This window comes from Sebastes fasciatus, chromosome 20 (assembly GCF_043250625.1).
Source record: "Sebastes fasciatus isolate fSebFas1 chromosome 20, fSebFas1.pri, whole genome shotgun sequence".
Taxonomy (NCBI): Eukaryota; Metazoa; Chordata; class Actinopteri; order Perciformes; family Sebastidae; genus Sebastes; species Sebastes fasciatus.
Genome location: NC_133814.1, coordinates 20,045,059 through 20,061,440, shown reverse-complemented (window position 1 = coordinate 20,061,440; position 16,382 = coordinate 20,045,059). Strand labels below are relative to the sequence as shown.

Here is a 16,382-nt window from a genome sequence, read left to right as displayed (position 1 = left end):
ATAAAGCAGCATGTAAAATTATGATATTCTAGAAATTATAAGGTTTAGTATAATTATATTGAATAATTTAAGTGATATATGTGCACACAAAATAGGTCAAAACAGCGCTAAATTTGGCTGAACTATAAAAGGCAGAAGTGGTAAAACGAAGAGCCGTTTGGGAGCCGAAAGAGCCGGCTCTTCTTGGTGAGCTGAGCCAAATGATCTGGCTCACTAAAAAGAGCCGGAATTCCCATCACTAGGTTGCACGCGGAAGAGGAGGACCAACAGAGGCGCGCCCCCGTGAGAAGCATGACAGCGCGCGTTCCCGAGTTTCCACCATTGAAATGCAATGAAAAGATAAATAATAATAATAATAAGTCAAATTATATAAATATATATATAGGATGTGTTTGGGTTGTAATACAGTTTTAAAGGATAATTGTGGATAATTTCACGTTATCACATGTAGTCACAGTCAGGGAATGAAATTAGCACCTGCCACCTGCCAAATACAGGGTAAATGTTGGCTGTGGCAGGTAAAACTTTCAGGCCACCTGCCACGATGGCAGATTCCTTATATTAAGAAATATTATTTTTAAAAAGCATTTCCTAAATTAAAAATAGTCAGGGATTAAGGTTACATAATCCATATTTCTACTGTCTGTTACCACTGAATCAGTGTTTACTAGGGGTGGACGAAAATATTGAGTATTGCAATATTATGTTTTGTGATTTATCAATTCTCAAAAACTCTATTGAATTCTAATTAATAGTTTACATGCAAAGATTAACTCAGTCAATACTTTTTTTTATTTGCAAAGATATGCGCCGTCTTTGATAAATGCAAATGTAGATCCTACAATTCTGATTGCATTTTTGCTTAGATTTTATGCATATGGCGGTGTGTTTTTTATACTATGACAGTTTTCCTAAAATTAGATTTTTTTAAAATCGCGATATATTGTCTTGCTTACAGTACCGCAATATATCGCAATATTACGTATTATACGTATGTTATCGCCAGATTCTTGCCAATACACAGCCCTAGTGTTTACGATTCTAAAGCGTTCTACATAGACTTCAGAAGTGGCAGACAAAACAATTGTGTGGCTAGTAGAAATGTTCAGTGACCTGCCACAGTGGCACGTGAGGAAAAAACTTAATTTTAGACCCTGGTCACAGTCAAAGTGTCAGTAAGCAGTATATTTTTAGCATCATTGGGCAAAAATTCCATAATAACCTTTCAGCATATTGTAATTCAAGTGTTCTGAGAGAAAACTAGACTTCTGCACCTCCTCATGGCTCTGTTTTCAGGCTCTCTCTGAAATGACCTGTGATTGGCCAAAGTTTCCCATCATGGACTAGATTTTTTAAAGCTTGAAATCAGAGCCTTGAAGTCTGAAGCTTTAAACTTCTAATTTTACTTTTAATTCTCAGGAAAGAAAACAGCATAATTCGCCCCTCTGGCGTGAACAAATATTCATCAGCTCAAACTGCGCTGTGTTGCGAACAGCTCTCTTCTGCCGGGAAACGACATTTGGTGTAGCGATAAATGAGAGGATCAACACCACACAACCGTCTCCATGTCTGTGTGGTAAATATGAGGCTACATACAGCAGGTAATTATCTTAGCTTAGCATAAAGACTGGAAACGGGGGGAAACAGCTAGTATAGCTCTGTCCAAAGGCAGGAGGTTACTGCTCCCGGCCAAGAAATAGTCCAGCACATAACCCCCCAAACTCGTCATATTTACATAGTTTTTGTATGGATGTAAAACGTGTTAATAAGTGAATTTTAAAGGTGGTAGGTGTTTCTTCCTGCCTCTAGTCTCCATGCTAAGCTGAGCTAACTAGCTGTTGGAAGTAGCTTCATATTTACCATACAGACATGAGAGTGGTTTCCATCAATAAAAAGCAAATAAGCATATTCACCAAAATGTCAAACTACTCCTTTAACAAAACCATGGTATACTCACCAAGCTGAATTTTTAATTTAGTTATGATAAAACATTTAAAATTAAGAGTATCGGAATTTCCCGAGCATTTTTTTTTTTTTTTTTACCAATGCCCTTTAAATAAATAGCCTATATTTCAGTTACAACTATAATTTCCCAGGAGGACATGAAGGTAGCATTACTTTCAGACCAAACAACCACCTCAAGGCCACATGATAATGATAACATTTAAAGTGACTGCATTAAAACTATTTTTTAAGGGGGGATGAGAAGCACTTAAAAGCAAATGAATGATACAATAAATATATCAATATTTCATTAAGTTTTGAAGGGGAAGCTGGCAGATATGAAGTGCATCAGCTTGGTCATTCATTAGCTTTTGTACGGCGACTACAGTGTTACAGTTTTGTACTTTGTGATTTGTTCAAAGGATCTCTGCGGGGCCTGCTGTCATCAGCAGTTCCCAGATCTGTTGAGTGAGAGAGAGATGTGGGAAAGGCCCATTGTGTTTGCATCAGTCATTAACCACCACTCAATGGCAGCAACATTTAATGAGGGGGTTGATCTGGTGATGTATTTTTCGGCTTCTCAGTCAGTGAGAAGCACTTTGAACTGCACAAATGAAAGGTGCTATACAGATACAGTTTGGTTGATTGATGTACAGTTTGTGACTATCAGCACATTTCCATTGAAAAATATCCATATTGGCCTTAAAAAGAAAAACAATCTACAGCCATGCTGGCGGCTCTGTGAGGCTGCACAAGCTACAACTGTAGAGCACCCATATACTGACATTTATGTTCAGTGCATTCGAAAGGAGCTGACGGGAGAGCTAGCAACGGACTTGGCAAAGTTAGCGGATGTATACATGTGTGACTACGTCCGGTTTTCAAAATAAGGTGTTCACAAAGGGAACTGTATATACAAAATACATATATGGAAATAAGATTGATTGGATTATATTCACCAGAAGTATAAAACATTACATGTCCGTTATAAATTAAAAAGAAAATACCACTAATTTGTGAGGGAGATGTATTTATTAATAATGCCTGACAATAACTGATATATTTGACTTCAGGACATCTCTGACTACATACATGCTGAAAATCAAACATTTTTACTGTATTAATGTAGATATTTTCCAAAGTAAAAGTCCCTAGAAGTGTATGATTTAACTTTTTCCCATGGTTTAGTGTTAAAAAAGTTAACAAAAATCGTAATGTCGAATCGCAATACTTGTAGAATCTCAATACATATCGAATCGGCACCCAAGTATCGTGATAGTATTGAATTGGGAGATAGGTGTATTGTCCCAGCTCTAGTCGCTACGTGTTGGGTTTCGCACATCCAGGCCAGCCTTAAGATAGCGTGGCTTTTATGCAACACTGCATTTCATTGCATGTTCCCATTATCTCACACATACACAACATGAGTGGTATGCGAACATTGTCTACCGCTCTAGATGTCTAGATGTTAGTGCTGAGCTCGTCTGAACGAAGGCCCTGACCTGACCTTACACCTGTGGACTCTGCACAGAAGATAAGATTAGACCATGCACCCGGGAGCGGGTACATTAGGCTTAAACTGTGGTACAAACACATGATTACACAATATGAAACGCAAATCGAATTAAGGCTCAATAGGGTGTGTTTTTACACATGTGTAAAATATATAAATGCACAGCAATTGGGCAGTAAATTGAGATGTTCTGAACATCCAGTATCGTCACTTTGATGTCAGTTGGGCAAAGTGATCAATAGTAACCGTGTTGCCCAATGCAACTGTAACAAAGTCAAGGCAAGGTTTCACTATTACTAATGCAATAATGGCAGTGCTTATCTCCTCATTGTTCTATCTGTGTACTGAAGGGACATATATATTTATTGTCTCTTAAAACTGGATGAAACTGCTGTTGAAGAACTGTGAACTCTGCACCAGAGGTCACTTCCATTCCACTTTATCTATATATAGCCACAACAGAACAATGATTAATAAAAGACAATTAATAATCAAATAAACATGATAGAGCTAGTATGTCCTTGTCTTTGTTTATAAGTACACAATCTCTCCTTCATCACCCCGCCAGTATTTCCCTCCTTGTGTGCCTCCTGTTTATCTTTAATCATATCATTCGCCCTATCGCCTCCTCTCTGCACTGACACACACTGATTTATCATGGTTGTGTTTCAAAGGGTGAGTACTGTCATGCCATTGGCTGAGGCCTGACAACACCCACCCAACCATAGGGGTGTGACTGGGGGAGGAGAGGAGGGTGAAAGAAGAGGGAATGGGTGGAGGGGGGGGGGGGTCAGCCTGTCGGGTCACATGGCGCTTTCAGTGGAAATGCAGGAGAGTTTGGAGGAACAGGGGCCGACGTCCTGTCTGTGTTTTGCATCCTAGTGTGCTCCTTTGAAATGGTAGCTCATGCTAGTATGAGATTAAACCCTCCCAACCCACCACCGTGACCTCCACCGCCTCTTATCTCCGCCCTCTCGTGCCTCACAGTCATACTGGAGCGACCGGGCTTCTGAAACAACACGCAGAGACACAAATTCCCTCAACAACTGCCAGGGTCACCTTGAAAACCGGCATGGTCACAACAAACCAGAACATTCCTGTTGTTCAGCAAACTCATCCAACAGGTTGAAAAAGATTTCCTAGAGAAGTTAATGAAGAGACACTTTGAACGCAGAGGTTGAACATTTTTGTTTTTTTCTTTAATTTTTCTTGGCCAAAGGCTCAAAATGTGAATCTAGATGGTCACGGGGTTGGATGAAAAAGATTATTGATAACAAACGTCTTTTATTCCCTTGAAGCAAAGAGAAGCAGAGCAGGGAGTTAACTGTTAAGCATGGGCTGTTTTGTAAATGATAAAAAGAGACTTGAGGTTATTCAAGGGCAATTTGTCTCTAGAAAGATTTAACTTCTGAGATTCTATGTGATTAATATCATCTTTATTATATACACATCTAGTATTAAACATTTAATTACACCAAACTGAATCATCATAATTACGAAAACGTCTCAAATCAGGTCAAGCTGTTAGAGAAATACATCCAATAAGCCAAAAAAAATAATTTTTTTATGATGAGAAGTTACATTATGCTGTTTTTATGAAGTAGCTGTTTTGGTTTCACTGAGAGCTTTGCCGAACTGTCAGTAGTCGCCTGTCAGCAGGTGTTAAAAAGTTGGCTGATGGGCTATTTTTGGCGACAGTTATGCCAAATTTTCACATTCCTCTACGATTTAAAACAGCTGGTTGAAGATTTTTTCTGTCTTGCAAAGGTTTCATTTCAGGTTGTTTGGTTTTTAAAGTGGACCGAATAAGAATCTCCAAGATTTTCATTTAAATAAATGTCTGATAAGTCACAATCTATCTCCGATAACACAACGGTGATTGAGCCTATGGCCCACTGATGTAAGCCCTTGCATTTGCAGTATTACGAACTGGTTTTCTGTGGCAATCACAGACTGTATATAAAAAGTGGATGTGGTCACCCATTGGTTTGTGGACTGCCATTATGAAGCCTCGAGTTCAGCATTTTGGCCGCCGCCCTCTTGGTATTTGGCCGTCGCCATGTTGGAATTCTGCAACCAGAAGTGACACAAGAGGGTAGAGCCATGTATAAGCGAACATTGTCGTCATTTTCACACGAACAAAAATGTTACAATTAACTTTCACAAACTGAAAAACACACTGTAAAAGGGCTAAAGTTGTAAGACAAAAACACGGACAACTCCCGGACCAGACAACGCCATGGTAGCGACCTGTCAATCACAAGGTAGATCCACCCTAAATCATACCCTGCTTTAGACGCTAAGTGGGACCATAATTTACTAAATGAACATCATGCTGTATTGAAGAAGACTTGAAACTAGCGATTGAGACCATAAACTCATGTTTACAATGTTTACTGAGGTAATAAATCAAGTGAGAAGTAGGGATGTGCATTCCAAGCAAAAATACTATTTGAAAATCACTGGGAATTAGTTGATTTTTCGAAAAACGCCGCATATTTTATTTTATTCATTACCGGTTTCATATACAAGTACATGTATTACATAATGTATGTGTATATGTATATTACTTTCACTTACTTTTATTGTTGTAGTAATTAAATTTTCTCTGGAAGAGTAGCTGTTGCGCCGGTAACAGGTAACGGGTCCAAATAAAACAGATCTAAATGAATAAACAAATAATCAAGTTAGTAATGATAGGGAAAAGACAAAGCCACGTTAAAAGTGATGTGATTTTATTATATTATATCTGTTAAATGTGAAACCTGGCTAGTTCTGATGTGCTTTTGCAGAGCACATTTTGTACCAGTGTTTGTTTTGAAGTTAAATGTGCTCTCTGAATTATCTGTTAAGAAAAAAATGTCTTTTCAGCCTACATGGCGCCTGCTTGTGGGACATACAGTATATGACACTGTCCCAAGAAAGGAATATGACCGCCTTGCAGAAGATTTTTGTTTCACTGACAACAGTTAAACACCAGATGGAGCAAGAGTCTTTCTCTACATGCTGCAGTGTGACTGCATCAGTGTGAGGGTGAGAATACAAAGCCACTGACATCCTCAGCTTTCACACCCAACTGAGCAAAAAAAACTTAATTCACATGCATGTGTTTAAGTGTGAGATACAGAAGTGACATTAATTTCTGTCATACAGGAAGGTCCATGACACCTGGGACTTTAAGAATACACAATTCTTTAAACAAAGACAATTCACCCAAATTACAAAAATATATATTATAGTTATGCGTCATGCAGGTAGCTATATATATTATTATATATATATATCTTGTTCTAATTGTTTGTCAATACTTTTATGTAGTCATATTATTTCTGTATATTAATCGTGTGTTCTCTATAACATTGTGAAATTTTAACACTATTTAGGTGGAGGCTTAAAATAAGCTTGGTGCGTTTTTTGCCTCTTCCTGCACTGTATATTATATATTTTTGTTATGTTTGTGTAGTACGACGGAGAATTAAGGCCACATTGAGGAAAAAAAAAAAATCTGACATTTCGAGAATAAAGTCATAATATTACGAGAAAAAAAATCTTAATATTATGAGAATAAAGTCATAAGTTTAAGAGAAAAAAGTCGTAGTATTATGAGAATAAAGTCATAATATTATAAAGTAGTAATTTTACGTGTTATTTTAGCGGGGAAATAGAGCAGAGTGCCGTCTGTGTAAAAATGAGGAGCGTGGAGCATCTTGTTAAGTTATACTTTAGTTTAGGTTTCACAAATAACGAAATACTTAATCTTCTGGCACATCAGCACCACATGATCATCAGTATCAGGATCTTGAAAAGATTGCGCAAGAAACTGTGTTTATTCTGAAGAAAGAACCACACAGACCTGGGGGAAATTGCCTCTTTTGTGGAGGAGGAAATTACTTTTTTTCTCGTAAAGTTATGACTTTATTTCCATAATATTACAACTTTTTTTCTCGTTAAGTTATGACTTTATTCTCGTAATATTACGACCTTTTTCTCGTAAAGTTATGACTTTATTCTCGTAATATTAAGACCTTTATCTCGTAATATTATGACTTTATTCTCGTAATATTACGTCCTTTTTCTCGTAAAGTTATGACTTTATTCTCGTAATATTAAGACCTTTATCTCGTAATATTATGACTTTATTCTCGTAATATTACGACTTTTTTTTCTCGTAAAGTTATGACTTTATTTTCGTAATATTACGACTTTATTTTCATAATATTACGACTTTTTTTCTCCTAAAGTTGTGACTTTATTCTCGTAATATTACAACTTTTTTTCTCGTAATATTATGAATTTATTCTCGTAATATTACGACATTTTTTCTCGTAAAGTTATGACTTTATTTTTGTATTACGACTTTTTTTCTCCTAAAGTTGTGACTTTGTTCTCGTAATATAAAAAAAAAAAATCTCGTAATATTATGACTTTATTCTCGTAATATTACGACTTTTTTTCTCGTTAAGTTATGACTTTATTTTTGTATTACGACTTTTTTTCTCGTAAAGTTATGACTTTTTTAGCAGTTCTGATTCTTACAACACACATCCATGGTTTAGCTAGGTAGGGGAAACACATATAAACAGGGAAACACTATTCTAAAAGTGTTTGTTTTTGACAGGACAGGCTCTCAATGTTATTATAAGTGCCTGATAATATTATGGAAACAGAAATATAAAACCTTTCTCTCACCTTTCACTTCACTATCTGGTCTGTTTGTTAGCGTGTTCAAGTCCCACTACAGGACAAGTCTCATTGTGAAGTCTGGATATATATAGAGCTCTGGCTCTAACAGCCATAACATTATAAAGATATCTCTTAGATAACAGTTAGCTGTGCTTTCTGTACTCCTACACAGTACACAGCAAACGGCTGCTTGTTACTCCTACACAGCACATGGCTGGAACTGGCGCCATTTTGCACTATTTCACCGTCTTCCGGTGATCTTCTTCTTCTTTGGTGTTTATTGGCGGCAAAAAAACAGTTTAAAGGTGCATTACCGTCACCTATTGGACTGGGGAGGGCAGCAGTAGATTGGCAGGAAAATAAATAAAATAATAAAAATAAAAAATAAATAAATACATACATACATACTGTACATACATACATAAATAAATAAATAAATCATAATATTACGAGAATAAAGTCATAACTTAGCGAGAAAAAAAAGTCTTAATATTACGAGAATAAATTCATAACTTAACGAGAAAAAAAAGTTGTAATATTACGAGAATAAAGTCATAACTTTAGGAGACAAAAAAGTCGTAATATTACGAGAATAAAGTCACAACTTTAAGAGAAAAGAAAGCTGTAATATTACGAGAATAAAGTCATAACTTTACAAGAAAAAAAAGAAAATATCACGTAAAATTACTTACTTAAAAACTACTTTATAATATTATGACTTTATTCTCATAATATTACGACTTTTTTTCTCGTAAAGTTGTGACTTATCTGAAATGCTCCGTTTTAGTGCATTTCAACGGAATTGCAACAGAATTGCGTCGCCTGGCAACAATTTGGGTCCATGTTTACTTCCTGTCAGCTGATGTCATTCACATACACTGCAACCAGGAAATAGCTGGGACACATTTAAAATGTTTACGTTTAAAACCGTGTAATGGTCTAAATATTGTATATTTGTGACATCACAAATGGACAGAAATCCTAACGGCTTGTTTCAAACGCACAATTTCTGAATACGGGCCGTGTGTGTTTCTCCGTATATTGAGCGTTTCGATAGTTTCACAGTATTTATAAAGCACTTAAACCTGCTTTATAATATTAAAGACATGAAAATCTCACTTTTTACAATATGGGACCTTTAATGATTAAAAATAACGTTAATTTTTTTAACCAAATTCAGCCCAGTGAAATGTTTAACTTTGCGGTCTAGACATAATATCAGTTTCACACCAGTAAAGCCAGCTGAACTGAAACCTGAAATAGTCTGCTTGTGTGTTTGTGTGTGTGAAAAACCAAGAGGTAAAAAGTTGAGAAAGTTCCCACGAGAACTTTCCTATCGAGCGTCTCTATTCAGGAAGCTGTGGCTTTGCCTTGCGTCTGCTCACATCTCCTCATCAGCACAATGCATATCTGTCTATATATACTGTGTGTGTGTGTGTGTGTGTGTGTGTGTGTGTGTGTGTGTGTACACTATGTTTGACAGTCAGATGTCACCCCACGTGTCAGGTGGCGCAGAAGGAAACCCTACAGGAAGTAAGGTCAGACCCAGAGAGGTCACGAAAAAGTCAAGCTGCCTGCTTTTGTCGACAGATTTCAACTCTCGCTACACTCCCTGTCAACTGTCTGTCAACCACAGTCTACACCCAAAGCTTTCAGTTTCCTTTTGGGGAAGACAGAAGTTGTGCCGCTGCAACGATTATGCAAAACAGTACGACAACACTGTGAAGCGTAGTTATCTGCCTGAACCATCAGAAACTTATCTGATACTAAAACCCGCTTTAAAAATGTACAATATTTTCCCAAAGTTTGGTTTAATTGTCTGGCGGTAGTCGACGGTTCTCACAGTTGACAAAAACACACAGCAAGTCGTTTTTGAAATAGAAAGTTTCATATTTAATAAAAGCTCGATCAATGAAAATAACTGATATGAATTCGCGGACGGAGGTAGAGAAGATTGTTGTTTCTTTGAGACTCAAGTTTCAGCTCAAATATCTGTGGACAGTCTGGTCCACAGAGAGCTGCAGGGACGGCTCCTCCACTCCACTGTGAGACACACATGAATAAAGTATTAAACCATTTATAAATAATAATAATCTGACTTATAGTAAAAACATCTAAAATAAAAAAACTAATTGCAAACAAATTAGAAAAACATTTAATCGAGCAAAAATGTCATCAGGTTCCAGCTTCTCAAATGGGAGAAGTTGCTGCTTTATTTCCACAATTTTATAAAACATAATCAACAATGGATCATGAAAATAATCATCAAGCTGCAGCCTTAAATCAAACCAGCCGTTTACACAAGAATTTAATGCCTCTAATCTCAATGTGGCATGAAAACCATTTTGCAAAGACTTGAAACAAAGAACGTATATTGATAAGAAGTGAAAATCAATTGTTCGCTCGCCGCCGCCCTTTTGGACTGAAAGTGACAACCGGACGGCAGTAAAACGTCCGCATTCAAAGAGCCGTACAAAAGTAAAACTACGTTATTTATTTTCAATTGTCATAACTTTTAATTTCTCTAATGAAATGGTCTGGGTTGAACAATAAAAATATTATAAATATGCATACTATTATAACTATTTACTTACTTATTTATTAAATGTTTTTGCCCGGCCGCTTCCCAGAGGAGCATAAAGTGAGCGATGGACATAAGTGGAAGTTAGAAAAATCCAGCAGATTTTGAGAGCAATCTCAAACTTTTTCATGTCAAGGACCTCCAAAATCAATGTACAATAGACCACAGACCATGGATGTTAGTAAGTTAGTAAATAGCCTACAACTACATTAAATTGTGTTGATGTCACTGGCACTACTAGCTACTGGCCGCTAGCCGGTTGTTTCGGAACAGAGACGTTCATACATCCACCACGGTACAGGCTTACAGCATACAGCTCATGGGTGTATCATAAGATAATAAAAGTGGTGAATTACAGCCAATATATCCATTATTACAGCCACATACAGCTAGCAGGAAGCTATATTATGTTGAGAAAAATAACTCTGGATTTAGCTATTAGTTAATTTAACAACTTTTAGGACATAATGATTTAAATAAGGGCTATTTAAGTGTTCGTACTGTTAAGTTGATTTACCTAAAAAAAAAAATTATCCACTGAGTTGTATACGTCTCTTTCCCAATGTAAGTCTATGGGAAAAATCTTTTTTGGGCCCAATGGCATCACGTGACGGACACGAAAGTTGTAGTACCGCCGTTTGGCCACTACTGAAATTTGCCCGGCGCACTTCCTGCGGGGTTTGCTTCACGGAGACCGCCGTGTTTCTACAGAAGTCCAGAACGGATAAACCAAACAGATGAGACATGATTAACTAGACGTCACCTGAAAGCCACCTACTAGATGCCACTAAACCCTACACACTGCTCCTTTAAATCAAATGACACACACACACACATACACACACCTGAGGACATAGGTAACAGAGAGGATGCAGAACGGCTGGTGGGCGCCGGGCCTGGACTTGGAGGGTCGGACGCTGGGGATGACGGCACTGTGACTCTCCACCCAGACGTAACCTCCACCTCTCACCAGCATCCTGTACTGACCGCTGACTGACTGACTCTTATAACACACTGCAGGGGGAGGTGAAGTTAGATATTTAATAATAATAATGTGTATTTATGTGTGTGAGTGCATCGCTACTCACAGTTGAGATGATTTTTGGTCAAACAGTTTGTGTCCAGCGTGTGACAGAGATCGTAGATGGAGCGGCCCAGCAGCTCCTCACTGCTGTAACCTAAAAGCAGAGTCATTCTGCAAAAACACAAAAGAAGGAACGATATTTATTTATTTTTGATGGACTAGTCTATAAGCATCAACTAATATTAATGAATTAGTTACTGTTCGTCCTTCCAATTTACTGAGTTTTACTTATTCAGCACCAGACAAGTTTAAAGTTTACTGATATTATGCAGTCGTAGGTCTAAATTAAGAAAAGAGGAAGGTAAAAAGGGAACAGTTATACTTCTGAATGATTTTTTTTCATTTATATAAAGTTCATTTTCACACTAAATTAACCCTTAAAATCAAGTTTTCTCTTTCTGTATCCCATTAAAGCTGCATTAGGCAGTATATTTTTGGCATCATTGAGCAAAAATTCCATAATAACCTTTTAGCATATTGTAATTCAAGTGTTCTGAGAGGAAACTAGCTACTGCACCTCCTCATGGCTCTGTTTTCAGGCTTTAGAAAATCTAGCCCGTGACGGGAGACTTTGACCAATCGCAGGCCATTTCATTGAGATAGCGTTCCTATTGGCTGTTCTCTGGTCATGTGACAGGGAACTTGGCGTTCCTTCACCAGATTTCGCAATGGCAGCGGCGTCACAAACATTCTCATTTTACAGCTAAACCGTGCACTACAAGATGATTCTGAAAACATTTGAGGTGTGAAATAGGCATTAATGTAACATAATATTGATTCATATTTCATCAGCGCTGCCTAGTTTGACCGTTTGGTCGGAGTTCGTGAGTGATTGACAGCCGGCTCTCATAGACGGCAGCTGGACAGCAGACCTCAGATCAGCTCTTACTGCTTGTTTTCCTCCGGCCTGTGAAATCTTGCAGATGCCATTAGGAGCACCGGAGGACACAGAGGAACATGCTTTTTTTCAGGTTACCTGTTTCATCTACTACCGTCACGATATAGCAACCGTTTTTAAAAAATAACTTTTTTTTAATTATATTTGCTCCAATCTCGCCTACTTCAGCTTCAAGTAGCTTGAAGGAATTTAAAATCATCTCACTCTATTCTGTATCAGCTTTTTTTCAAGGAGGCTATATGATGTTCACACAGAGAAATATTCAACCTCGAGACTCCATGTTTTTAACGGCTGCATCAGTCCATCAAATGGAAATATTCTAGGTGCCTTGTGCATCATTTTGTACACATTCCCCCCCCCCAAAATGCAGCCTGACATATTTGACATATTTGGCATCTTTGGAAACTTTGAGATTTCCACTAAAATTTAAAATGAAGTTTGAGTAATGTTTGGCTGCACAGCATGCATATGTAACAGGTCAGTGATAAATGTGAGACAGAGGATGCTTCTTTGTGTTGTTAATATACAGTAATTACAACGTCAACGACTAAACGATTAGTTGTGGACTAAATTAATCGGCAACTATTTTGATCAATTAATCGGTTTGAGTAATTCTTTAAGGAAAAAAAATCAAAAAGATCTGATTCCAGCATTTTCTGGTTTCTTTACTCCTCTATGACAGTAAACTGAATATCTCTGGACAAAACAAGACAGAGAGTTTTTTTTGCTGTCAAGTGTGTGTCTGTGAATCACCTCTGGTCACAGTACGTGAACTTCATGTCCATGCTGTGCTGGCTGGTGAAGGTGTGTGTGCTGAGGAGTGTGTGTGAGAGGGGCAGAGGCTGGCAGGTCAGCAGCAGGCAGGAAACCGAAGACGAGGCGACGCACACCTTCGTTCGTCCCTGACAGTGGAGAACCTAAAACAACAGAGAGAGAGAGTGTAAGCCAGATAAATATGATCAGAGACGGTTTTGCTGCTTGATGATGTTGGTGTGGTGATGTTTCTCATCAACCTTCCACGTAGCTGACTTGAGGTTGGCGCTTCTTCCTCTGTGTGTCAGAGCGCTTTTTATCCTCATGACAAAGTCCCTCTTTGCACTGCACCAAACTTCCTCTAAAAAACAAGCAATTTAATGAGCTACAGGGATAAACATGTTCATATCTGTATAAAAAAAACCACAACATACAACCACAGAATGATATACAACCAAAACTGAACATAGACTCTTGCCGCCGACAATCCTCGATGCTCACGCACACACACCTGCTGTTATACGCAGGTTGTTTCTGATTTCTTCGTGGTCACAAGGGTGCGTAAACTCGAAAATATTGTGTCCCATCAGCTCAGTCTGTCAGAGAATATAAAGTACATATTCATCTTCTGATCCTTCATCCTAAATGTATACCATTACATCATTCACGTAAGAAATGTGTCTGTGTACCTGTGTCAAGCCCATGTACTTGCTGACGTTGTCAGACAGGTAGATCATGTCTCCCTCAGTGGAGAGGACAATCATAAATCCCTCCAGGATCCTCAGGTACATGTTCGTCTCCTCCGAGGCCTCGAAATCCTCCGTTTCTTTCTCCTCCAACTCCTCCTCCTCCTCCTTCTCCTCCTCGTCACGTCCTCCGTCACGTTCCTCTCCACCTTCCATCACTTGTCCACATTTTACTGTGGGACTGGCCTCTGCTTTTGTCCCAGTCTTCCCTGAAACAGCGCAAGAAAAGAAGTGATTTTATTGATTGTGCTACTTTATGCTATTTTTTGTATGATTTTGATCTTTTGACCAGGGATGGTGTCAGATGTTTGATCGGCCCTTAACGTGCGTGATGTGTGTGATGACCGTTGGTACCTTTGAGGAGAGTGTGCATGCGTATGTAGCTGAGGGTGAGGCGGATCACCGAGGGCTTGTCCAGGTGAGCTCGGACAGACTGTTGGAGCGGCAGGAGGCGAGACAAATCTTCAAACACCTCAGACTCCACCCGTCGTCTCCTTCTGGCTGCCTCTCGGCTGATGGCCCTGCGGAGGACAGAAGGCAGGAACAAACAACAAACACCCAAAATGACTCAGAGCACGAGAAATTGTACTTTTACTTTATAAAATGTGTGACTGTTTTTATTTTGAATACTTGACTTTGGATTCTTTTTTGTTACCTTATTTACATTGTTATTGATCTTATTTGTTATTATCTAAGTTTTACTTGATCATATTTCATTATTATAATAAAACTACTCCATTTGGAGAATGGGTCAAAGTGAGTCAAAGTGAGACTTGCAGAGATGCGAGATAGCGAGGTGCATTTACTCAAAGACTCTTTCAGGTATTTTTCTCCACTAAAGTTCAGAAGGAAATACTGTACTGTTACTGACTTTTTACTGTACATTTTTCTTACTACTAGCTGTAACTTTGTAGATTCGGATTCAACCTTCAGCATGACTGAGAGCCGATAGAACATCACTTTATCTCCAAAGCGTCAACTTTGCAGAAACTCTGAAAAACAGTGACATCTCAGCTTGATGACAGTGTGACCTTTTGACATTATCTGATGAGACTGTGGAGAATTTCTCAACACGTAGGGAAGCATGTAATACTTCAACTGAGACGACACCGGTGAGTTACGAAACCTCAAAATTGAGGTTTTCATGCTTTCATGAGCATGCTTACTTTTACTTTTGAAATTGTACATTTTTACTGCTCACTTAAGATGTTGATTGCAGGAGGTTTAGTTGTATTTTTCCATTGTTGTGTTGTTACTTTTAACATTTCTTTAACTGACTTGAGTAGTTCTTCCATCACTGATTAGCCGATGGGGAAGAACAGTAGTGATTCAAGTTATCCAGATGCCCAATGTGGCCACAACACCATCTTTGTGCTCCACCACATCACGTCAGTTACTAGGGCTGTGTACTGGCGAGAATCTGGCGATACGATACGTATCATGATACAGGGGTTATGATACAATATATTGCGATGTATTGTGATACTCTAAGGCGATATATTGCGATTTTTTAAATCTAATTTTAGGAAAACTTTCATGGTATGAAGAACACGCCACCATATGCATAAAATCTGAGAACAGTGGGATCTGTATTTGCATTTATCTCAGTCCCTGTAACATCCAACACTACTTTGAGAGAGCGCATATATCTTTGCAAATGAAATAAAGTATTGACTGAGTTAATCTTTGCATGTAAACTATTAAATAAAACACGATACAGTATCACAAAACATATCGCGATATTCAATTTTTCTATATTTTCTTACACAAAGTTGGAATATGTTGTGTCAAAAACATATCACTGTGAAGACGGTTATCAAAGTGCCTCAAAGCAACATGCAGCCTTACCTTCTCTTCTCCTTGTTGGCTGTCATCGCGTCCAACAGGCGTCTCTATCCGGCGTCATGGTGAACGTTGGCTCGGAACAAAAGAGACAGTGGCAGCAGGCGTTCACAGCACAGCGGGGAATCTCCCAGCTACAGTTTGCACCATCACAGGTAGTCTAATTAATCAGAGAGGCAATTAGTGGCGCCAAATGTCACAAGGCGAGTGGTCCCCCCCGCAGCACAGATGACTTCTCCTCTCTCTTCTCTGCATGTGCATCACCTACAGGGTGATGAGCACAATGATAGGTCAGCTGGACAGGAAAAGCATCACCCTCTCCTCCCCTTCCTCCCTAA

The 16,382-nt window shown here is 38.4% G+C and overlaps 1 protein-coding gene across 3 annotated transcripts; it reads right to left on the bottom strand.

Moving 5' to 3' along the window:
- Positions 1–2,974: 2,974 nt before the first annotated feature.
- On the bottom strand, positions 2,975–16,371 carry epas1a (endothelial PAS domain protein 1a). 3 transcript variants are annotated; one of them, XM_074619650.1, is made up of 10 exons: positions 16,051–16,371; positions 14,557–14,723; positions 14,146–14,411; positions 13,968–14,052; positions 13,717–13,817; positions 13,457–13,620; positions 11,810–11,916; positions 11,567–11,735; positions 6,038–6,119; positions 2,975–5,527 (listed from the first exon to the last, which is right to left on the bottom strand). In XM_074619650.1, exons 1-10 carry the CDS (start codon positions 16,074–16,076, stop codon positions 5,459–5,461), a joined length of 1,236 nt encoding a protein of 411 aa, XP_074475751.1. In that variant the 5' UTR covers positions 16,077–16,371; the 3' UTR covers positions 2,975–5,458. The 3 variants fall into 3 exon arrangements, with proteins under 3 accessions (XP_074475751.1, XP_074475752.1, XP_074475753.1); XM_074619651.1 differs by lacking the exons at positions 2,975–5,527; positions 6,038–6,119 and adding an exon at positions 10,010–10,183; XM_074619652.1 differs by lacking the exons at positions 2,975–5,527; positions 6,038–6,119 and having other exon boundaries at positions 10,559–11,735.
- Between the last annotated feature and the right edge of the window lie 11 nt (positions 16,372–16,382).